Here is a 24,446-nt window from a genome sequence, read left to right as displayed (position 1 = left end):
TGAAGAATACAGAAATAAAAGATAACATGTGAGGTAGAGATGACTACCGTGAAGTCTGTTCAATGTCAAAATTCAGACCATATATTAACATTAAGAATATCCTTTGTTAGTTACAGGGGCCTTCCTGCCACTATGTTGGCACAGTAGGAGTTTGCTCCTGCCCCGAACATGCATAAGCTGCAGGAAATGGAATAGCAAAATCATCTGCTAAGGAAAAAGAAGAAACATCCTGGCTCTGTGTTTTCTTCTGTAGGAGGGGAGGAGAAAGAATGGAAAGAAAAGGAGAAAGTTGTTTACATGGAAAGAGGTGAAGGTGAAGAGCCCTGAAGGGGTTTCTTGGAAGGAGCTGAGTGAAGCTAATGTGAAGAGGCTGTAGGGGAGAGGAACAGAGAAGGGCTGTGATGTGCGATTTCACACAGTGACAGGCTATGTGTGTGTTGGGAGTTCCCTGCATGGAATGCGCTTTCTTCAAGGTACGGGCCGTCTGGCTTCTGTCTGAATAATTTCCCTAAGGAAGCGCTGAACTCAAAATGAATCCTCCCTCAAAACCTAGAGAAAATCACTTTCTTATTAGTTATCAAGGACAACACAGAACAAATATTGTAGCAGAAATAGTCATATAAAAGTGTGGTCATACTTCAAATAATTTACCTAAAACAATGGTCAGCATGAGGCGCTCGGCTTGTTCTGCGTGTTAAGTCTTGTGCAGAAGGTTTGTCTGTAATGAAAAGATGAGGAGCTTCATGTTACTAGCGGGGTTTTACCTGCTCTAGCAGTTAGCTGTCCCAGGAAGAAATACTGCAGTATCTTCATGTACAGAAGTGGGTTTCCTGAAAGGAATTTTATTTATATTGCACCATATTTCTTTAGAAATTAATGTTCTGGTACCAAAGACCAGAACCAAAAAGGTACTGAAAAAGTGTGTTGTAATGCTTATTTTTAGGTGACTATCTCTGTGCATCCATGGGTTGGGTTGAGTTCCTATCGTGCTTATACAGTGCATAGGGAACTATGTGCCTCAGAACAGAATCTATCTCAATTCACTGAATATTTCTTACCCAACGTCAAAATGTTGGGCAGGATGCTTAAGGTACCTTAAATGAAATTCAGTCTCACCTGGATCTTCAGTGCCTTTTTCTGCTCCACTGGGAAACTGTCTTTCCTCTTGTGGGTATTACTGTCTTGCACCCTTTCACTGAAGCCATATTTCAAAACTTGGTGCAAAGAGAAGGTATCTGTGGTGGCATCTTTTATAATGGAGTTCCTTAACTAAAATACTGTGTTCTTTTCTATACAGGATTGAGGTTTCATAGGAAAGATAGGGAATAGCCTGATGGTTACTCTCAACTTAGATATTGCTTTGATTTCTCACAAGTGAATAAAACAGGATTATATCTAATTCTATCACATTGTGCACAAGTGCTTTAATAACTGAACTATTGGGGTAAGAGGGAGGATGGAAAGAAGAAACTAGACCTCATTTTATCTTTCAGGGTGTTGTGTTGTTTTCTTTAAAGTATGACAACCACTACCATATTTTCTATGCAATGCTGTCTATAAGGCATACTTGAAGAACATGTTTTTATGGGTACTGATAAGCTGTGTTGTGATGTAGGCACCAAACTGCTCAGTTGCCTCAAGGTAGGGATGATTCCACCTCTCCACTATTGCATTTCTCTAATTTGCAACTTCTGATTTATTTATTGAGTGCTTAAGTTCCTTCCAAATATTATTTTAGATGCTTGTTTGGTTTGGATCAGATCCAAATATCACCAGTGGGGCTGAAGAAATATCATAGTACATTACTATCCAAACTCCTTATGCTGTGGAGAAGCGGAAAAATTTAAAGGAGGCTGAGGGGCGATCTGATTGCTCTCTACAATTTCCTGAGGAAGGGAAATGGAGAGGGAGGTGCTGATCTCTTCTCCCTCATATCCAGGGATAGGATGTGTACCTGGGGAGGTTCAGACTGGACATTATGAAGCATTTCTTTACCAAGAGGGTGGTCAAACACTGGAACAGGCTTCCTAGACATGTGGTCGATCCCCCAAGCCTGTCAGTGTTTAAGAGGCATTTGGACAATGCCCTTACTAATATGCTTTAACTTTTGGTCAGCCCTGAAGTGGTCAGGCAGTTGGACTAGAAGATTGTTGTAGGTCCCTTCCAACTGAAATAGTCTAGTCTAATCTAGTCTAGTCTAGTCTAAATGTGCTCCTGTTGAGGTAATTCAGTTTTGGAAGTGAGCTCCTTTCTCAAATAAAAATAGGTTTGAAGCAAACAGGAAGAACTAACATTATTACCTTTGCAGAAATCCAGCCCTGAGCTAATTCCTTCTTTTTGTAAACCATCATTCTTTTTCTTAATTAATTAATAAAGGGAAATTACAAAATGAAGTAATTTGATTTGATTTTAGTGTCTCTAAATAAGAATAAAAGAATGGTTATATTGATTCAGAGCTAAGGTCTATCGAGCCCAGTATCCGGTCTGGGATACGTAGGGGCCAGAAACGGACACTGAGGGAAGAGTGAGAATAGGGAAGTCATATAGTACTTGTTTACCTATTGCGGTCACAGAATCACAGAATCACTAAGGTTGGAAAAGACCTATAAGATCATCGAGTCCAACCATCAACCCAACACCACCATGCCCATTAAACCATGTCCCACAATGCCTCATCCCACACGTTCCTTGAACACCTCCAGGGATGGTGGCTCAACCACCATCCTGGGCAGCCTGTTCCAATGCTTCACCACTCTCTCACTAAAGAAATTTTTCCTAATATTCAGCCTGAACCTCCCCTGGTGCAACTTGAGGCCATTTCCTCTTGTCCTGTCACTAGTCACTGGGAGAAGAGACCAACACCCACCTCTCTACAACCCCCTTTCAGGTAATTGCAGAGAGTGATAACGTCTCCCCTCAGCCTCCTCTTCTCCAGACTGAACAACCCCAGCTCTCTCAACCGATCCTTATAAGACTTGTGCTCCAGACCCCTCACCAGCTTCGTCGCCCTTCTCTGGACACGCTCCAGCACCTCAATGTCCTTCTTGTAGTGAGGGGCCCAAAACTGAACACAGGATTCGAGGTGCGGCCTCACCTGCACCGAGTACAGGGTCATGATCACCTCCCTACTCCTGCTGGCCACACTATTTCTGATACAGACCAGGATGCTGTTGGTCATTGCTTCCAAGTTTAAAGATACATAAATAAAATACAACAAGTTTTCGCATGTGTTGCCCTGCAAGTTCTTTTCCTTGGAATAGTAGAGCTTTGCAGGCTTCCTTTGTGAAAGGATTCTCTGTCTTCACTGTCACACCAGTAACTATCTGCAGAACTGAAACTAAAGGAAACTGGCTGGTATTGCAAACTAAGTAGCAAGTGTTTTGTTTCTAGGTGGCTAAGTTCGTTCAAAACTTCAGTAGATGTTTTTGAAGGGTTGCTATGTGTGAAATGAATTCAGTCAAAAAAAAAAAAATTACTGTAATTAATACCCTTGTTGACCATTTCAGGAGCGATGGTCAAAAAGTACAGGGAAACAGACTGTATTATGCTCTCTCCATTGAATAGCAGCCTTTGCTTCCCACTTTGCAAGCACCTGAGCCGCGCACTGTGTGGAACACAAGGCTGCTGCTGGCTTTCTGTGCATTCTCTGTACTTAAACGGTGCTCTTAGCAGTGTAGCACACTGAACTTTAAATCATATTTAAATAAGAGAAATAGAGCAGTTATTAATAAGCACAATCAGTGTAGGAAAATTAGACATAAATAGGACTGGAGCAGTTAAAAAGTTGCTTTTAAAGGAAAACCATGTCTGCAAACTTCTTCAAGTATTAAATGCAGAGGAAAGCATTGATCTTGGGACCTTTTTGAAAATTTGGCTGCGAATATTTCCCTGCATCACTGGAAACAAGTACAAGACATTCATAGCACAGCCACAAAGTTCTGCTATTGATTTTGTAAAACCTAGGGAATAACAATAATTTGTCTGGGAAAAAAAAATAGACAATTCTCTTTCCCTGTAGGAACTTGTAGCAAGGCCTTTCTAATAAAGGTGGGAATTAACCAGCTTTATGTTTTTCTGGCATCTACAGCTAAGAACTTTGTCATAATTTTAAAAGTCAGTTTGAAATTCACAGGGTATAGAAGAGCAGCAGTGTGGATTTTTGGGGGATGTTGTTTCTTTGTTGTAGTTTGTTGGGTTTTTTTACATTTTCCAGGATTGTTGTAGGGAAATGGATTAAGTTTGTTGGAACATCAAAAGGACTTTTTGATAAGGTAGTCAAGTTGATACCACGTCTGACTAATAGAATGTGATTAAATATTTGAGAGAGGTCACTGTGTCACATCTGTAGAGGTGACTACCAAAGTCAGATTTTGACATAATTTTAAATTGGGCAACAAAAAAATTGCACTTGAGGTTGATCTTTTCTATGGTAATTTATTGAGGGGCTTGTACTTTTTCATGGGATTATTTCATGTAAAATTTATTCTTAGGTCTTTTTTTTTTTTCCCAGATAGTTGATACTAAAGATTTTTTACTATTTTGCAGATAACCTGAAGTGTACTGCTGATTTAAAATCTGCTTTTCCTGTGCTTTAGATGGAATATTAGTTTCTCAACCTCCTTGCTTTTTGTGAAATGCTTCTGAATCTTTTTTCTTCCACCTTCTACAATGAGAATAGCAATTTAAAAATCAGACAGTATCTGCCTGTAATTATATACTGCAATGTTTGTGTGGCTCCATTGCAGAAATAATTGAAAAGATCATGTGCTGATACAACTCCTTGTAAAAATCCTTCATAGCTGTTCTATAGTAGTGTTAGGTATAATTTCATGATTTGTTTTAGAAGACAATGAAAATAAATATTTTTGTGTCTCAAATAGCTATAGCACTTTCTCAAAAAATGAGTGACAACTCTAAACTGAATGACTTCACAGGAAGAAGAGGCACAAAACATTTCCTGGATAATTAAAGAAATACAAAAATGTGAGTTTGCCCTGGCAGCCTGTATGCAGGCTCTTTGATAAATCACGAGGGGTGCCAGAAAGAGTGAATGAAAGAAGACCTACATCCCTTCCCAGCAAGAACTGAGTTGCTTTGCTATGGTGTTCTTCTGAAGAGCAGTAGGGCACAGGACTTCAATAACCAAATCGTATGGCCTAATGTGCATGTGCACTGATGTATATTGGTGCACAGGACAAGAAAAATGAATTTCCGCAGGCTGCATAATAAATACTATGCTGGGAGAATTGTGTACATTGAGGTGAACTTCCTTCTTGCACTAGATGGTTCAGAAGCTATCAAGAGGCTTTCATCTGAAGGGCGTCAGGTCTCACATTAGGCCATGTAATGTCTAAAAGTAAACCCAAGCGATTCTGGAAGTGCCACTGTGACCAGGTAGTGTGCAAAATGTGTGTGTTGGGCTGGGGGTTTGATGTAGGCTGCCTTTGCCCCACCGTTATCCCTGCTGCCAGAGCCACAGGCACACTCCAGACTTCTAGAAGTTCAGCTGAGTCCAAGGTGCCCTTGCTGTTCCCTGGCACGTGCTTTGAAAGTGAATCCTGGGGTGTTTGTACAGGCCCTATGGCAACACTGTCTGAGGATGTCTCAGGCAGTTTTTCTTCTGCCAAAGTGCTCAATAGCCTTCCCCACCTCTGGGTTACCTCCCATGAGGATTCTGGTTGCTTTTATACAAACATGGCTCGTGAGCATGGTCAGGAAAGCGGTATTTTGGTGTCACTTTGAGCATTCACTTGTACGCCACCACAACTGCTTTTGACTCCCGTAAATTGTGGGGAGAGGTGTTTGATGGTCATATGTAGCTCACCTTGTTCTGCTGATGCTGGCTGTTGGTGGGACAGTACCGTTGTCTCCACAGAACCCATCTCGTCATGCTGGGTTCCTGTCAAGTCCATCTTGAAGAAGTCACCCACTTCTTGTTTAGCTTTACTTGAGATACAGGAAAAAATAATGAAGGCTCCCAAAGGCCCGATTTGTTGCTTGTTTATAGACATACTGTAGCTCAGACTGGGATTTTTCTATCCATGCCTTAAAAGGGATAAACTTGATGTAAACAGATAGCTGCTAATAGTCAGACATCCTTTGCTGACCATAGAAACTCTGCATTTTTGCAACGCTTTGTGCTTCTGATCTTTCCATGCTGTGCAGAGACAGGTAGAGCTCCCCAAGTGCTCTATTGATGTGATGTTCCCCAAAATGAGCTCCCTGCAGCATGCTATGCTCATTTGCCTTTTGTCCTCCTAGCATGCAAGGTCACACATAGAACGTTTCTCTCTACTTTGGTGCTTTTATTACATGTGTGCAGAAATGGGAACATGTGAGTTCAGCTGGAATCAAGATGACTGCTCTGTGGATATTTACTTTGCTCATTCTTGCCTAGGGAAGTAAAACAACTTTTACTGGAATATTTCCTTGCATAGGTGGTTATTAAAGGTAAAGTTCTAGGCACAGTGTAGTGCATCCTTGCAGAAGATAGGTTTGTTAGCTTCAAGATGAACATCCAGAACTAAACATATGACAATACTCTTCTTTTGTTTGGTTGTGGTTTTTTGTTTGTTTGCTTGTTTTTTAGCATTATCTTCTCATTCTTAAGTTATTCTGCTTCCCTGGGATTTTCCTTCAATAAATCCTATTTTCCAAAGACAATGAAGTATAGAAGAGTCAAAGTTTCATATAGTTGAATGGTGACACAGAATTCTTTGTATCACTTGAATAGAATTAAGTAGAATGGTTGTCTTACTTGTACTAGAACATTTGAAGTAGATATAGAATGCAATGACTACCAATAATGAGAAAGAATACAGCAAATAAATCATAATTATTCTTCTGGTTTTGGGTTAAGGGAGGTAATAATTATACCTGCCTGAGTTCTCAGCTCATTAATATTTTATGCTACTATTTTCTAATACTATACTAATGGAATTCTGGTTAAAAACTCCTTCTTCCCTCCTCAAATAAGTTTGGTGCAGGTTTCCATAGTTCAGAACTTCTCAATGAAGTATTTTATTGCTTAAGTTCCTCAGTCGAAGTTGGTAGAATTTGCAAACTTATATAATAAGGCATAGGAATATGCAGAAAAGTGGTTGATAATGAATTTAAAACCTTTTCTTTAGAAAAACTATAAAGCAGAAAGCTTTATTTTGCTGAACATGCTTAAAAATTTATTGGGGGAATACTTCTGTTAATTTTTTTTTTTGTCTTTTCATGTGTTTGATGTGAGTATACAGTCAATTGTACTGATCTCTTGTGAAGCTGGAAGACGCTTAAAATAAAAGCACAAAAAAAAAAAAAGCACTTTTATTCACTCAAGCAGATTTGGTACAGTTGTGTGGCAGCCTAAAGACTCCCTGCACAGACATGTCAGGTTGCTTCAGTCAGTGATCCTTTTCAGGCCAAAAGCAGGAAAAGCTCATTTTTATAAAAAGGTTAAGATTAAAAAAAAAAAAAAGTAAAAAAAAAAAAAAAAACCAAACCAACAGGGTATCTAAATTTAAACTATGTCAAATTCTAATAAGATTTTTCTAGGGAAACCCTTTATATGTTTGTCTGCCGGACTGAGGCATCAGTTTCTAACCAAAAAATGGCAACTGTAATGTGCAACTAAATTGGGCCGTTGAAAACCTAAAGATCATTAATTTAACTAGGGAAAATGGCAGTCTTTTCATACCAGAATATATTGATATCCTTGCAGGAACAAATACACTTTTAACATAGAATCATAGAATTGTGGAATCGTTTAGCTTGGAAAGTCCTTCAAGATCATCAAGTCCAACCGCAAACCTAGCACTGCCAAGTCCACCACTAAACCATGTCCCTAAGCACCACGTCTACCCGTCTTTTAATTACCTCCTGGGATGGTGACTCAACCACGTCCCTGGGCAGCTTGTTCCACATTCCATATGTTGAATAAGAAGGTAGCATTAGGATAAAAATTTTGATGGTGAATCTCTTACCTTGACTAAAGTTACAGTATTTATTAAAAGACCATTACAGTAGTTGTGAGGAAAAGCCTGACTAAAACTGGAAATGCCAAAATATAGTCAAAATTTATTACAGTCCTTTTTTAGACCTTCCTATCTAAGATTTCTTAAGGTGAATATGTTAAAATGTTTCTATGGAAGTCAGACTAGTGATATTAGGGATCACTACTTATCAGCCACTAGTGATTCATTTAATACTATCCGTACTATGCCAATAATGAACTTCTACACTTTATATAAATTTACTGCTTAGAAAGGGCTAAGCTGGAATTCCTGGAAATGATAATTTACCCTTTATGCACAGACTTGATTTTCTTTTCTCACTGATTTGGATGAGGTGGCACAGTCTTTTACATCAGTGTGTTCTTGCCAGCAACATTTAGTAATTCGTTCTGCCAGCATGAATGCCACCTGAGATACTACTTTTTTTCTTTCTTTTGAGGTGGTAACTATCACATAGAAATCTGGATACTGGAAGAGGGACTGTATAGTGGAAAGTAATATATTGAATGTTATGGATGATGCAAATTCCAGAAAGGAAGATCGCTCTCAAGTCGCAGTGTGTCAGCTGAAGCTGGAGCTCTTTAGTGATTTTGAAAATCAGGCAAAAGGAATTTCAAACTGGAAAAAGTAGTATTTCAAAAAGAGCCACTGTCCACCCACTAGGGCTCCATTTGAAAAGGTAGTTTAAATTAAAGTAATTTCTTCCAGTTTAGCACTTTGCCATTATTATTTGCCAGAGGACCTGGCTATGTTTATCTTCAGTATTATTAACTTCAGTGGACTTGAATGCAAGCATCTTAGTTGAGTGTCTCATTGAAGGGCTAGCTTCTTAATCTATGAAATCTTACTACAGCGAGTCAATATAAACCACAAATGGTAGATATTTGGAAATTGGTGATGGTGTATAGATCTGAATTTGTCAGGTTAACACTTTTGATGCCAGCTAGAAATTAAAAGTTCTCCTTTTAGAACTATTTATATGTAAATTAGGCAATTATCTTTTTTTTAACACCATCAAATCTGATAAATAATTAACCCAAGTTCTCTTCCTGTAAAAAGAGACCTCCAAAAAGAAGCATTTAATTTCATTTACATTATTCTTGTTCAGAACAGAGATACTAGGAGCTATACTCACATATTCATAAGAGGTCCAGCATCTGTTGGGAAAAGGGAAAATAATTCAAGATTTAAAATCCATTTACTCATTAAAAAGAGCATTTATTCTCAACATCAGAAAGAAATAAATTTATAGTTTCAAAAGTTAAAAAAAATTCTGTCTTCATTTTTTTTACCGATGGATGCAACAGATTATTTTGTTCTCCCCTATAAACATCCTGTAAAAATGTACAGAAAAATGTTTTAATCATGACTATAGCTATCAGTTCACTGTTATCAACAGAGTGATTATTACTGAATAACTTAAATCCTTTTTGTATTCTTGGCACGTGAGAAAGACCTATATTGAAGTATAAACAGATCATGCCTTGGAGGAAAGTGTACTGGTGCCTAATTGAATATATCATTCATTTTATCATTCATTTGAATATATCGTTCATTTTGTAGAAAAAAACGTACCTAACCCATCCTCTAGTGTGCGTGCTCATTATTTTAAAATTAAGACCTTCCATTGCTGAAGTGCTTGTACATAGAAGCACAAGCACATCTAAATTTACTCTTTTGTGTAGGCCAATTCAATTAACTTAGCTGCACATTTGAATAAAATAAAAATGCACATAATGATCAGTAGAAACAGGAATCATACTCAAAATTTCTTTTAGAAATCACATGCAACTGTTCACTTGAGAAAGCAATTTATAACTTTCTTTATAAAAATGGAAAATGAGACAGAAGGACCCAAAAAAGTTGCAAAATGTTAATTTTTTGCTTTGAAATAGTGTAATTTGTATATCAAGACTAGGAGGGCAGTTTCTGTATGTATGTTTTAAATTATTTAATTAAGAAGTAAAGATGCTTCCCTCCTGCTGAATGAATGCTGTGCAAGTCATTCATTAAAAAAAAATGTAAATAATACTTGATATATTTTAAGTGTTATTTATTCTTAAGTCAGTTCCTTTATTCTTAAATTAGTTCCTTCAGAGTAGATTCAGATCTGACTATTGATGGCACAGTACTGAATAATTTAATAAAAAAATAACACTTTTTTTTTCTTTTTTCAGTTCAACAGAAGAGCAGTTTCACTGGCAAACACAAGGTAATATACTTGTCTATGTATATGTATTATATATATGCTCTCCCAGAATGATCATATTTCCTAAAGAAGATGGAGGGGAAGACAACATTATTTATGCAATTTTTTTCTTATTGCTCGTGTGTGAAAACCCTACTCAAAAACTGGCAAAATTTGTCACAAGTTGCTAGGGTTGACAAAAAGATCACCAAGACTAATGTAGGCTTTTGAGAGGGGGCATTGCTAAAAACGTCTCTAACTTTTTTAAGATTAGACCTGAACTTTCTTATTTTGCTTTTATTAATCCAAGGCCACGCTTTCAAAGGATGGCATAATTTTCAATAAGGCCAGCCTCCTCTGAATACGTGATCTCGGTGTGTTCTCCATTCCTTCGTCAGCTTCGAATGCTTAGTTACATGTAACTGGCTTTACCTTTTTTCTTGTAATTGGTTTTACCTTTTGCCTTTCTTTTACATTTTTATGTTGCTAATTTTATTACAGATGGTCAGAAGGATATAGAAGATGAGCTCACCACTGGTCTGGAGCTGGTGGACTCATGTATTAGATCACTGCAGGAATCAGGGATACTCGATCCACAGGACTATTCAGCCAGTGAAAGTAAGTTGCTAGAAATGGGTTTTCTAGAACCCAGACATATTTGTAACATTTCATACTTTAAAACTGAATGCATATCTTACAGTGTTTTTCTTGATTATTTTCTGATATTGGCAGGAGACAATGTAGTTGCGAGCAGGCGAATTGCCTCCTTGCCTTTACAAATTAATTTTTGGGTTTGTTTGTAATGGAGAGAATCTCACTGCTAGTTTGTGGGGAAAAAAACCAAACATATGGAATATATTTTAAGGAAAATATTTTGTAATTGCAGTATTGCTGTACTACACGGTAAGGTCATGTCACAAGACTTCAGCATCACCACTACAAAAGTAACTTTCAAACAGCACTTTTTCAGTATGCGAAAGTAACAAAATGAAACCTACTGTGGGGCTGTGAGGAATTCTGATGTCTCTTTGTAACCACTTGGCCAGGTGGCTGGTACTCCGTAAGACTAAAATTTTCAAATGGATACACAGACAGAAATAGGTAGGTGAACTTTTAAAAGATGATGCAGAGAATGGCAACTGTAGCAAGAAAGCTGAAGTCTTCTCTCAAAGGTTGGCTCACTGGTCATTTAACAGCCATTCTGTTTGTCGAGTTGTGCAGTGAGTGAATAGATCCTCTGCTAGGACCAGCCATTGGGGAAGTGAATCAAGGCTAAACAACAGCAAAAATGAACGAAGGACATGCCACTCACCGTATTTGTAGAACAGATGTCTACAAACAGCTGTGCTCATGAGTCACATACACTGAGACAAAGCTTTCCACCAGGTTAACAGGTCTGTTATCAGATGTAGCACTAGATACTGAAAAAGCAGGTTAATTCCCTATTTTCCTTTCCTTTTCCTCAGTCTCCTATCTGATACTCTGTTCCCATCTGCCACAATATATACCCACTTTCACTTCACTCCTGCTGCAGCTGCTCAGACTACCTTGGCTTTTCAGTTTTCTCTAGTATTCCTCTACGTCTCCTTTCCTCTGCTCAATTGAGCCTTTTTTGTCTTTTTCAATCCCCTGCTGCCCAGTACCCTCTGACTGAGTCATGTCTTTCGAGGTAGCTTTCTCGAAACCAAAGGGGATGATCTCCCCTTCAGCTGGAAAGGCTAATGGAATGTGACAGCCACCTTCTGAAAACCTTCTCAAGGAATGACAAGTCATCACCTGAAATGTGGTCATCAGGTGACAAAAGGACGGCATTGCAAATTGAATGCAGAATTTTAATTTGTCAGAACATTTTTCATTATTTTAAAACAAGATTTGCAGTAAAATTCACAGCTGACAATCCTGGGACAGCAGAAAACTCTTCACTTTTCGTGTGCATGAGATTTCTGGGCCAACAATGTCACTAACACTTTTGTTAAGATGTGGCTTGATCTGAACACAATCTGTGTGATTAACATCTGTTAAGATGTTGCTTGGTCTGAACAAAATTGGGAAAACCTGATGAAACAATGTAAGCCCTTGTAATTTGCCCTGTTTTTTTCTTCATTTGGGGGTGAGGAGAAACAGATTAAATGACTAGCATGATAAGGATTGCCTTCAAACTGTGATTTGGTATAAAAATGAAGCTGGGTAGATGGCAATAGAGGGGATTGGGGGCAGGGAGGGGCTAGCTTGGATGGGAAACTGGCAGAAACTGGCTGAAGAGATGGAAACAAAGGAAAAATGTTAGGGAAGGATGAAGACAGTAGATGGACAGAAGTCTGAATATGTGAAGAAAACCAGTACTAAAGCAAATTTGTGGGAAGTATCACAAAAAGGTAAGACACAAATAGGAATGTAGATAGATGGGAAGGAGAATAAGGAATATGGGCAAATGGAAAACAGTGATGGAGAAGAGGAGCAATAGAGATGGATTGTGTGGGGGACCAGCAGGGGAGGAACTGAGATTCATTGAAGCAGGAGGTCCAGTCAGAAAGTTGAAAGCTGAATTTGCTTGGTTGGATCATGTGTTCATGGGATCAGGAGTTAGGTGCAAAGAGAGGGAACAACAAAGTGATGAGAATGACATTTGAGAAAGGAAATAGTGATAGAGTTATGGACAGGACAATAGCTACCCCTAAGAAATATAGGTTTGGAGAGAACAGGCAGGTGCATGTGCTCACAAGGGAACAGGCTTCCCCACAGAGCTGCAAGCTTGATCTTCTTCACTGTCAGGAAATATTGGTGAAGCCTTTTGTCAGTGCCCCATACTCCTCTGCTCCAGGCCCAACTCGTAATGAAACTAGATTGCTATTTGCCATTTACGGTTTTAAGAATCAGATATATATGCTAAAGCTAACAGTTGCAGCTCTGCTAATCACTCATAAATGCAATTAGGATGTCATATACTGGATTTTCTTCTTGGTTTGGGGGTCTTCTTTCAATTTAGAGTAAAATATCACAAACACATTGGACACTCAAAATGTTACTATTTGCAAAGTCAAAAGTACCGAAGTCAAGGCTGTCTGTACAACATAATTTGAATTCCTTATGACTGCATTGTAAAACAATTATTATCATGCCCTGTTTTCTGTCCATGCCTCATTTACCCCAAAGCTAAGGCTCAGATTGCACAGCAATACTAGAGGGGGATTTCATATGGAGCGCTTCTGACTTCTCTAAGCAGTGAGTAGAACACACATACTAAATGAAAACAAAAATCTCATATTTGACAGTTCAGCTTTGCACTTGTATCCCTCCTTCGTCTCCTAAGGTTCTGATGTTATAGTTGTGAAATCATTCAAAGTATCTTCTACTGATACTTAGTTTTAGGTGTTCCCGGTTAGTTCGCAGGTGGGCTGAGAATAAACAGCTGTAACTGGACACTGTGGAAGCACAGTCTCAAGTATATGAAGCGTGATATAAAAGGAACACTCTGAAGTGTCTCACACACAGCATTTGTATATCATAGACACTTTTGGCCTTAATTCCTTCAATCTCCAAATAGGAAATGAGATCTATATAAATGTCGTGCTTTACAGGTATTCTAAAAATCGTTATTTGTGATGTATTTGAAGTAAACCGTTGAGTGTCATAGAATAATCCACCAGGGTGCTATATTTTTTTCCTTTGTATTTCACATTTTTCAATGAAGGCCTGAGGTAATGCGGTAAAAAATGAGGCAGCTACAAAACACTGAATAGTTTTGCATTGTGTGCACTGGCCATAAGACAAGGGAGTAGGGGAAGAGCAACTTAGTCTGGCATTTCCTAACTTTTGAGCTTTTAACTTTACAATTTTAGTTATGTTTACTTCTGCAGTTTGACTGCATAGCTGTATTTTAAGTAACAAGGCTGACTCAGGAGAGCGTTTCCAGCCTGCCATGGCAGTTCTAGTCTAGCTGAGGCAGATTTTTTAAATCATCATATGACAGCCTGCCCAGGGATGTGACCACAGGTTCTTTTTCTGAACTCTGTGCACCTGGTCTAACGAGTTAATCTATCAGTGGCTCTGCCTTTGTAGAGGATTAGTGTGTCTGTAGTCAGAATCTTTATGATTCCGTTTCACGCACTCTGATTTTCTCAGAATTAGTTTCAAAAAGTCGTCACATAGCAGTCAACTATTGTAATACTCTAAATCCCAAACATCACTTCACATGTGCTATTCCTTTAGGAGCAAATAAAAGCCATGGAAAGCTTAATGGGACAAGTCACATGAAAGGGGCTTACACAGGAGGGATTCTGTATTGTTAATAGAGATGCTCGCTAATTATCTTTACTGAGTGTGAATCAGCAAATAACAATATAAGTAAATAAAGGTTTTATTAATTTGGCGAAATGCAAGCAGTGCAATCACTGTTTTTAAAGTAATATCAGACAAAGACGGGCAGTTCATAGCTGCTGTGAGCTCTTGTACAAGTTTTCTGTGGTTGTGCTGACCCTGGGACAAGGTTATGTGCATCTGAGGGGAACTCCTGCACCATTGCCCATCTCTTTCTTCTGTCCCAGCTTGGTATAAATTGACTTCCCAAAACCATGTGTTTCCAGTTACAAGCGAACAAACAAAAAGTAGGGAAAGTTACAGAATTGCGCAAGAAGCTGCAGCTGAGTTAAGACCTGAACCTGCATCTTTGTGGTCCAGTTCCTTGTACTGCAGTGATTTCTCTTTTTACATAGCTATAGATCTGCCACCAGTGCGTCACTCCAGTTTACATCAAACATGATCTGACATTGTTTTTGTGGAGTCAGAGGGGAGTTGAGCCTGTCCTAAGTGTTTGTGGGGATGTCACCAGCAGAACAACAGTGGTCCACGCATACCCTCAGTCCCTGAGGGTGTGCAGGTACAGGCTGCTGCTAGTGGCAGTAGCCATTAGCTACAGCGTGTCCTAGGGACCAGCCTGGTCCCTCGGTGTCACTGTGAGGGCACTGGATCCATCCTTCTCTGTGCTGTTTATCACTGTAACACCCAGCATGGCAGCCTGGAGCTGACTGCAGAGCTGGCTGCTCCTCTCTGAAACTATTTCTTCCCTCCACCATTATCTCTTTCTAACGGGAACTCAAAAATACTGCTTTTGCAGAAATGAAGATAAATAACTGCCACTTTAAATAGGATCAGGGGAAAGACCAGACACGTGAGAGCCAAACTAATCGCATATAACACACTAGAGCCAAGTCATGGGAGAGGGACGGGGATGCACACTAAGTGTAGGACCTGAAATCACTGGGGAAGGAAACATGCAAGGGAGCAAAATTTAATTCAGGACAGAGATAATACTAGGGATGTTTCAGACAGACATAAGACACAGGAGTACTGAATAGTGACTGTAGCTCAGGAAAGGTATATTCATGGCAGAACTAGTTAATTTGGTGGGGAAGGACATATGAAAAAAGCATTTTGCAATGGTTGAGTATGTATTGTAGAGACCAAAAATTAATATTTCAGGTTAGAAAGCTCGGAAGGATGGGGGATGAAGGAAACGACACTTTTTTCCTCCCCTTCCCATCACCGCACCACTGTCTCAAAATCACACAGCTACTTCAGATTCATTCCTTTTACTACCTAGTCAGTACACCTCCTTTTGTTTTGTTTTGTTTTGTTTTCTTCATTTTTCCCCCCCATTACATGTAAGAACAATTGAAAAGGTAGAAAGCGTCTTGGAAAGAAGGAGAGTAAACACAGATATACAACTCTCCAAATGAAGAACTGCGATTGCTGAGGACATTTGTCATTAAGGCTTGATAAGGTCGCAGTCTGTCCTGCAGATAAGTGGGAAAGGTCCTGATGAACTGCCTGAGGCTTCCAGATGTCCATCCTCTGTGACACAGAGAAACTGGAGGCCTCTGAGCAATCGTTAAGAACCAAACTGCCTTTTCCTGCCAATGTTTGTATTTTACAGATGGGTAGTGTAAGAGTGAGATAAATGTAGAAGGAGAGGAGTATACTGGTCCTGTATTTCTTTCCCTCCTACTAGTTCCCCACTGCCCCTGTCCCTGTGGGTCATTAGTATGCCATATCAGAGGACTGCCATGATGCTAGCATCAAAACCATTTCTGAGATAATCAGTTGAAGCTCATTGAATCCTTACAGGCTACAGCAGTGGAGACAAGCAATGGTCACTCCCTCTGTCATGGCATTAGCAAAATGAGGGTTAGACGGACTGCTGAGGTCACTGAGCAAATCCATTGGCACTTTCTTCCTAACTTAAACCACACGCTCATATGTCTCCTAATCCAGAAGTATCCAATTTTAATTTAAGGTATATACACTTAAATCTTTCACACTATTTCTTTTGCTTCAGTCTCCACAAAATGAGCATAAGACCAGTCTTAAAAGGATTATGGGACAGGTTTATGGAGCTTTTGGTGTTTAAGTTTCTAACTGAAATGGAATCGTTTCACTATTTTTCACTCACTTAATCACTTTGTGTGGCAACCTTCCGTCTTTACTCTCTAAATCGATACCACAGACTGCAGCCACAGAGTTCTTGTTGACATGGATCAGAAAACCCCTTGGACCAGCCTTCCAATTGTCTGATATTTTTAATATGCTATGTTTTAAATTTCAATTTAAAAATAAGTGGCTTATATTGGAATTGCAGTTTTTCCCATCTGACATTGCCGGTACTCCAGACAATTTTTTTTCCCAAAATTTTCTGAATATATTTTTATTCATATCTGTGACCCTATTGTCCTGGTGCTCAGGATTAATTACAGAATTCAGCACATTGATAAGGGAATAAACACAATGTAGATTAAGTAACACTGTCTTATTGGCTAATGCCATTTCAGAGTGCACTTCACTGAGGCTACATGTTGACAGAAATGCAGGCAGTTAAGGATGTCTCAGACCTTCTGGGGAAGAAAAAGCATGGCTCACCACCACTGAGGACTCAATCCCACAATATATTAACTCTTTTAGTCGCTTGAAACTGTTTGCCCAAAATGCAGCACAAATGGGTGGTAGTAGCATTTAGATGTCGACTTTTTTCCTCTGAAGAGTGACTTATGTTACAAGAACAGATTATTTTTATCACATGAAATTACATATAGCTATTGTATTAGACAGATGTGGTTTTCACTTAAATAACCTGCCTAATTCTGAGGCTAAAAAGATGGGCTAAGCTCTTATTTTATTCTCTTAACTCAGTTTTGTTTCAGCAATTTTTCACAATAACAGAGATCCTCCTGACTCAGTGTGAAAGCAGATGTCCCAGTTTGAAAGAATACTCCTTGTTCAACCTTTATGATTTCCGTCCTTTATGAGCTGCTTTATTCATAGATACCGAAAATGGTTTGATACAAAAAGGCACTATTTACACAATGAATGTGTAAAAGGATGTGTGTTTATCTGTTTTCTATCCCATAGCTCTTGCTTTGTGAAATTGCCACCTGTCAGATGGCTGACATGCTCAATGAGATGAAATTTGGCATCAGTGGACCTCACAATTTGTTGATAGATGAAGTTATTTCCATTTCATTATCTGCTCTGAGAGCCAGGGTGATCCAGCTGAGTCATTCTTTGTGCACACAAAGGAGATGTTCTTGTGGGATCTCCTGGTAAACATAGACACTAAGAAAATCATGTGCTCTTTCAGTACGTTTCAGAACTGGAAAACACCTAGGAAGTGTGCGTGCCCCTCTTTCATTTTACGACGGGAGTAGGAGTGCAGAGGTGCATAACACGTCACACCACCTACCTTTCTGCTGCATTAATGCAAACCTGGCAGTTGTCTGACTCAACAGTTCTTAGCTCCAGATAAATCTGAGGTCTGAGGAAAATTTTGATTTATTGATGAAACTTCTGTCAGTATTGTAATAATATTCAGGGTAAATATTTATAGTTGTGCATTTTGGATGCCTCTCCCTATTGCATCCATCTCTTCTACTACAAGCCTTTTCAATATCTTGGCTTCAAAACTTTGGGGTTTCAAAGTCGTCTTTGCCCAGTTTGTAATGCGCTAAATCTTCTGAAAGGTGGACACCTTTTGTTGAAGGATGGTCTCACAGTTAGCCTATAGGCTGATTTTTTATTTGAATGTGCAGTCACCTGCAGCATGTTTCTTGGAGTTGCCTTATTTCTGGTTATGTCTACATGATGAAATGTGCTTTTATATATAAATTCCATACTGATATCACGATATTACTTCATATCTCTGAGCTTCCATGTCCTGAGATGAATCTGACTTTGGTACCTGGTGTCATTTTATGCTGTGCAGCTGACTTAAAATCCTTGCCTAAAGAAAACAACCCCTCACAATCTAGCTTTATTACTGTAGTACAAAATGTGGATGTCAAATTAACACAGGAGCAGTAACAGAAGGTAAAACATGTATGGAGGGGGGAAATGGAAAGGTGAGAGTCAAGATCAGGAAAGCAGGAACAATTAGTAGCAACATCAAAGATGGAAAGGAGGTGGTGATCAGCTTGTAATGCTTAGCCTGTGGCAAACACAAATCCTGCACAGGCACCCAGGTGTTCCCTCATCCACCGGAGGAAGCAGTTACTGAAACTCATTAGAAAATGACAGTGACTTACGGTGGCATCTGGAGGAGCAGAACAAAGACTGACTTTTGGCATCCGAACCTACAACGCAAAAGAACATCAGTAAATATTGTGTCTGTAGTATGGGCCAGGAAACAAATGCACCCACATCTTTATGACAGACTGATAAACCACTCACCCTACTCATGTCTTAGTGGCATGCCAGCACCCGCGCACTCGGCACAGTCAGAAGTGCCAAGAGCCGCGTCGTTCTGGGATCTGCCGATGCCAGCTCGTGAGCATAAGCAGTGTGTAGACGCAGCCTTGAAAAAGAGGTAGTTGGCTTGTTAGCCTGTGTAAAGTGATGTATATGGAACAGAAAATTTTGGCAGGTATGCATTTGGGTTTGACTTCTGTGCTACATGCAGTTTACATACCTCTCAATAAACTAGGATTTTTGTGACTTCTGTGATAAGGCAGAGTAGGGAGTTGCCTCCGTTTTTTCCATTCTGGCCTTATAAATGGAGAAATGCATTTTCTGAGTAAAACAATGAGAGCACAGAGTAGTGCACATTTGTGGACACAGGAAGAGAAAGCAGAAGCAAAAGGGTGTACTTTCTGGTTTATGGCAGAGGAGTTTTTGGCAGATAAAAAGGATTGTCGTAAAATTTTTACCTTTTTGACTTACTTCTTAATTGAGTTCTGAGGCAGTGCTAAACGCATTTTGAACTGCCTTGCCTCAGAGACCAAATAGCCATTTTCATTTGTGGACAGAAAAGATTCAAGATTTAAGCCTGTCAAAGGTCAGGAAAAAATGGAGTTCTACTTTGCACCAGAAGAGGAAACCTGTTTTGTGCTAGTGGTTAAGTTCATAGAACAACGTAATAGCATAATAGCTCTGCTGATGCCTTTTGTATTAGATCTGTGTATCTGTGAGTAGTTTTATATGCTTTATAGCCAGAAGCTGGTAGATGCTTTTTAAAATTATTATTATTTTTCAATAGTCTAATTCATCAGAAGAGATTTGTCTGATTTTTTGATTTCTGATAATGCATTCAGCTTCCATGTGAGTCATGTTTGTGTGATGTCTATAACCGTCTGATTTTATTTCCTAGAAATAAAAAGGGAACACATTAGTTTAATACTATCAATAGCAGCTTTAGTCTGCGCTAGGCACAGAGGGTGACTAGGAACACTTGGCATTCACAGTTGGTCTTCAAAGGTATAAAATACTTCAAATAAATTAGGATTTAATCATGCAAAATATGTTCATAATTTACTTGGCTTTTTTTTCTGTAAACAAAGTACACACTCCATTTTAAATGTAGTTATTCTTTACAAAATGGGAGACTGATAATGAAAATACAAATTAAAAAATAACAATTATTTATGCCAAAATTCTGTGTCTCCCAAATGGAAACATGACAGTTCTCTCTGAGTCGGAACTTGCTGTCTGTGTCACTGCATGCAGTGCCTTCTCCTGCATGCAAGTTTTTTCTTGTGGTCACATTCAGAAATGTATCTAATCCCATCCAGAAGCACAGTTCAGGTACTGTTCTCCTGTGGTTCCACAGTCTGATCTTTTAACAGACAGCAAACATCTGTTACAATGAAGTATTTTGTGACTTCTGCCTCTCCTAGTATTGCGTACCACCTGCAGAGTTTCACAGAAGTAACGTCGTCACCACCAGCAAATCATGCCATTTGTGGAAAGAATTGATTTATATTCTTCGTGTGATTCACATCGTGTCTACCTTAGGCCACTGACAAGGTTTTGTTGGCAGAGGCTTCTCATGGAGGTGTAACAAGTGCCAGCAGAAATTTTATTTCCAAAAGAGTTCCAGATCATCCTTAGATATCCCTAGATGGAAGGCTAGAGGATGTTATTTTTCCTCTTTATGTCTTCCGTAGTGCAGAAGTGTAATTTATTTATTATCCTTGCTGCCCATCTTCTTCCTGTGTTGCTTCTCTCCATTGCTCCTATAAAGCACATCATCCTAACGGCCAATGATAAATTATCTCTTTCAGAGACTATCTGATTTTGATATCTGCAGAGCTTAGCAAGTGATTTCATAAAATATGATTAATCTTCTACAAAAGAAGTTGTTTAATCTTGGGGTCATTTAAAAATTTGCAGTAGTATGTTATCCTTGCTTTTAATCTAAATTTAGGATAGCTTTTTCTATTAAAAAAACCAAAGACAAGGGCAACTTCTGTATTCTGAACTTAAATATGTATAAACATATTCTTGCTCAGTGCATGTCTTTAGGTCTTGTTCTTTAGCATCTTCAGTAATTTCTCTCATTAGTAATGGAACTCCAGATTTTTTTCCTACTGTCGAACATTACCAAGTCTTGCTTATGAAAGAAGATCTGGCTGTATTACATTTCATACAAACATCTGGAGTAATGCTATGTGTGGTACGGTGTACAAAGCAAAACATACGCTACCTGAGTTACCCTGTTATGTCAGGATTGCTTAGGCTTTGCTGGGTTACCTTGTTCCATGAGTCTGCTAGTATTTCATATTTGCAATGCATTTCCTAACTTCCGGAAGACTTTTATGTAAACTCACTGGAAATTCTATTATCTTTATAATGTATCATCGCCTAGAAATTTTTGCCATAAAAGTTACCTATCCCTAAAGAAATTCTTCACCATTAAATACTTTCTTACTAAGCTCAGCTATTTAAGAATTACTTATTTCTCTCTGGTTTTCTTCCTGTCCCTCACAGGTGTACAGTTAGCGAATTTTAACCACCGGGCAATATTTTGCAAGTGCCAAAGTTTCAAAACATGATTCTACCAAACACTAAGAGGAGATCACATTTGCCACTCCATAGTCCTAGTTTAATCGCACAGGGATTCCTCCTGTTTGGAGGCACTTCATTAGCGTTATGCAGTAGTTGGAAACCTGGTAGTGGCAGGCGTCCTCTCTGAATTAGACATTGGTGCTATCCCCCCTGCCCTGACTCTGGGATTTCAAGATGACCATAAAAAATTTTTTTTTTCAGTAATCAAAAAGGAACAATTTACTCTTGGGGTGGGATGCAGGGCTCATTTTCTTCTATGCACTTCAGGTCTTACGTTTTTCTACTACATTTTGTGGACATTTGTGGTGCTTTGCTGTCCCTTGGACTAGTGATTTATTATTTCAAATCCTAGCCATCGCCTCTGTTTTCCTCTTACAATAATAGCAGAATTTTTATCATCTTGTGTAAAAAGCATAAGATAGTCAGCTTCTAATGAAACTATTTTCTATTCCCAGTTCACTTTTAAAATAAAGTGTTCTTCATCTTTCATTCCAATAGTAATTAGGTCAAAAAGAGAGTGAGAAGGGATATTCTTGTATTGTTCCCTTACGTAATGCTATCAGCCTAGTTTTTGCATCGTTTCTCCAGATATATATCATTTATAGAATTCTTGGATGAAAATGAACTTATTCTACATTTCTGAATGCATTCCACCAAATCCTATTTTCCAGTACCTAAGAATAGGTTCTGTAGCAGCACTAAAGCCCTTTTCCATATTTGTAGGTAGAACATAGCCCTCTTAATGCTGGTAGAGCATGGTATTACATATAAATGACTTTCCTTTTTTTGTAAAACAAGTTTGTTTTCAGTGTACTCATTTAAGAATTGCTGCCTCTTATCTAAAGAGATGTGTTTGTTTTGTAACAAGGGAGATGCTTGTGATTTAGCATATAAAGTATTATCATTTATTTCTTCATTTTAAGTATGCATTTGCTTCCCCCCCCTGCTTTTTTTTTCCAGCTTTCTTCATTACTAGGGTATGGAATACCTTTGTTATATTGCAGCTTTAGCATTTTTTCTTGCAATATAAAGGTATTGATATTTTTAATATTTAATATCACCTAGAAGGTAGATCTTGAAATATTTTCCTAGTACTATTCTAGTACTAGTCCTGGATTTGGAGGGAGAAGGGGGGCAATGCTCATTACTATTTTTATATTATAGCTACTTGTTATCTTCTGTTTGAGATCTGAATAACAGTTGGCTTGAAAGTCCTTCTTTTCCTACAGAATCTGGTTGATCAGTTGTAGCTGACAGGATTTGTTTTTGTCTTCAGATCTTAAGTTTTGCCTTGGTTTAATCTCCCTTTTCTCTGCCAGTAATTAAGAAAACATCTTCTTTTTATGATAGCCACAAAGGTCTCTCATCTAGCTCCCAGGGGTTTCCCCCACAATCGCCCCCTGCCTCCGCTGCTTCCGCTTGCACTTTTTGCAACTTCCCCAGAGACTAGAAAATGGGGAAGAGGGGAGAGATGTCGGTACTTAAGTGGTAAGGGGGCTGCTTCTTGCCACCCTCTGAGGCACCTGCAGGGCTTCCCTTCCCCTCACTCAATTCCTCCGCTTGTCAGAACCGTCCTAAATCATCTCAGCAAGAGAGAGTTTCTTTAAAGAATGTTTCAAATGACCTCCAAAATTGTCCATACTGCAACGGAGGGCGCTTAAAACAAACAGACAAACAAATGTTCCTTACCCTTCTGATTTGGAGGGAAAGTTTACTCCTGGTCCAAGCCGGATATGCAGCTTAATTCTGGGAGCAGGACTTGGAAATCAGGATATACCGGTGAGATGCCAAAGAATTTAGTATCACTAGGAACAGGTCCGTCCACCTTGTCTTTAACTATCATCCCCTCTTCTTTACTGTCAAATACTGTGGAAGGACACTGGCAGATTACCATCAAGAGCTATCCCTGGTTTTATTGTTCTTTCAGTTTAGTTGTAGGATTCCCAAATACAGATGAACACTTAGAAATTGAGTGTCAATTACCTGACCTGGTCTTCTACTGTATTATATCTTTTTTAATCATCCATTCCTTTGCAAAACTGGGCAACAAATACAACACAGCTTTAGGAGCTTTTAGCAACTACTTACCACGAGTACACACACTTAAATGAACCGACAAAAAAAGGAGGTTGTAGGATAGGAATCAATATTTCATGCTCAAACTAAATGACCTGAGAGGCAGGAGAAGCAGTAAGCGATGACTTTTTGGTGTTTGAAATCCTTAATTAGGCATATACTAAGAGTTAGGAGATTGTTCCTCTCGCTGGGATGTGAGGCACCTCAACCTATTAACTCTGTAAATGAAAGTTTAAAGGACATTAAAGGAGTTTTGCTAGTGCTTGCTTTCAACTATTACCCAAATGAGCAAAGCAGGTTGAAGAATGTGTGAAGTGATTAATTACACTAATTAAAAACACTTTATTTACACTTACTCTATAATTTATCAGTACTACTTCTGTCAGTTGATCGAAGGTGATTGAAGTGTTGTTTATAATTGGTGTGGGAGCTAATTAAGTGTTCATTCGAGCACGTTTTGGTCTATTTCCTTTGTCAATTAGAACTGGCATTGCAATAGATGACTGACCAAATGGAAATGTATAACACAATAGTAGTGCTTCACTTTACTACTTACTTGGAGAACGAAATGTGACCCAGTAAGCCAACTGACTTTAAATCTTAAGGAGAGAAAAAAAATCCTTCTCCTTTCACTCGCATGATATTTTTGTTGGGAACTTCACATGAAAAACTAAGTAACAAGCACGCCATTATCAGTCTTGGGGGCTGACTAGGTATATGTTTCTGTAGTTTGTCGTGTAATTATTTTAGCCAATTCAAAAGTAATTATTGCATAGATTTAGAATACTGAATTAATCATGCCCTTATCTTGTAATAATGCAGTACTGTCTGTTGCTTGTCATTATACGGTAATT

At 38.8% G+C, this 24,446-nt stretch overlaps 1 protein-coding gene across 1 annotated transcript in view; it reads left to right on the top strand.

The window, feature by feature from the left end:
- Positions 1-24,446, top strand: part of CTNND2 (catenin delta 2) — a 556,320-nt gene that overhangs the window by 223,461 nt on the left and 308,413 nt on the right. Inside the window, exons 3-4 of the mRNA XM_059836017.1 lie at positions 10,178-10,212; positions 10,690-10,806. Of these exons, the coding sequence (XP_059692000.1) occupies positions 10,178-10,212; positions 10,690-10,806 (152 nt within the window). The remainder of the gene's footprint in view (positions 1-10,177; positions 10,213-10,689; positions 10,807-24,446) is intronic.

The sequence above is a fragment of the Gavia stellata genome, chromosome 3 (assembly GCF_030936135.1).
Source record: "Gavia stellata isolate bGavSte3 chromosome 3, bGavSte3.hap2, whole genome shotgun sequence".
Classification (NCBI taxonomy): domain Eukaryota; kingdom Metazoa; phylum Chordata; class Aves; order Gaviiformes; family Gaviidae; genus Gavia; species Gavia stellata.
Note: the sequence above shows the minus strand (reverse complement) of the source record. Positions and strands in the feature narration are given on the sequence as shown.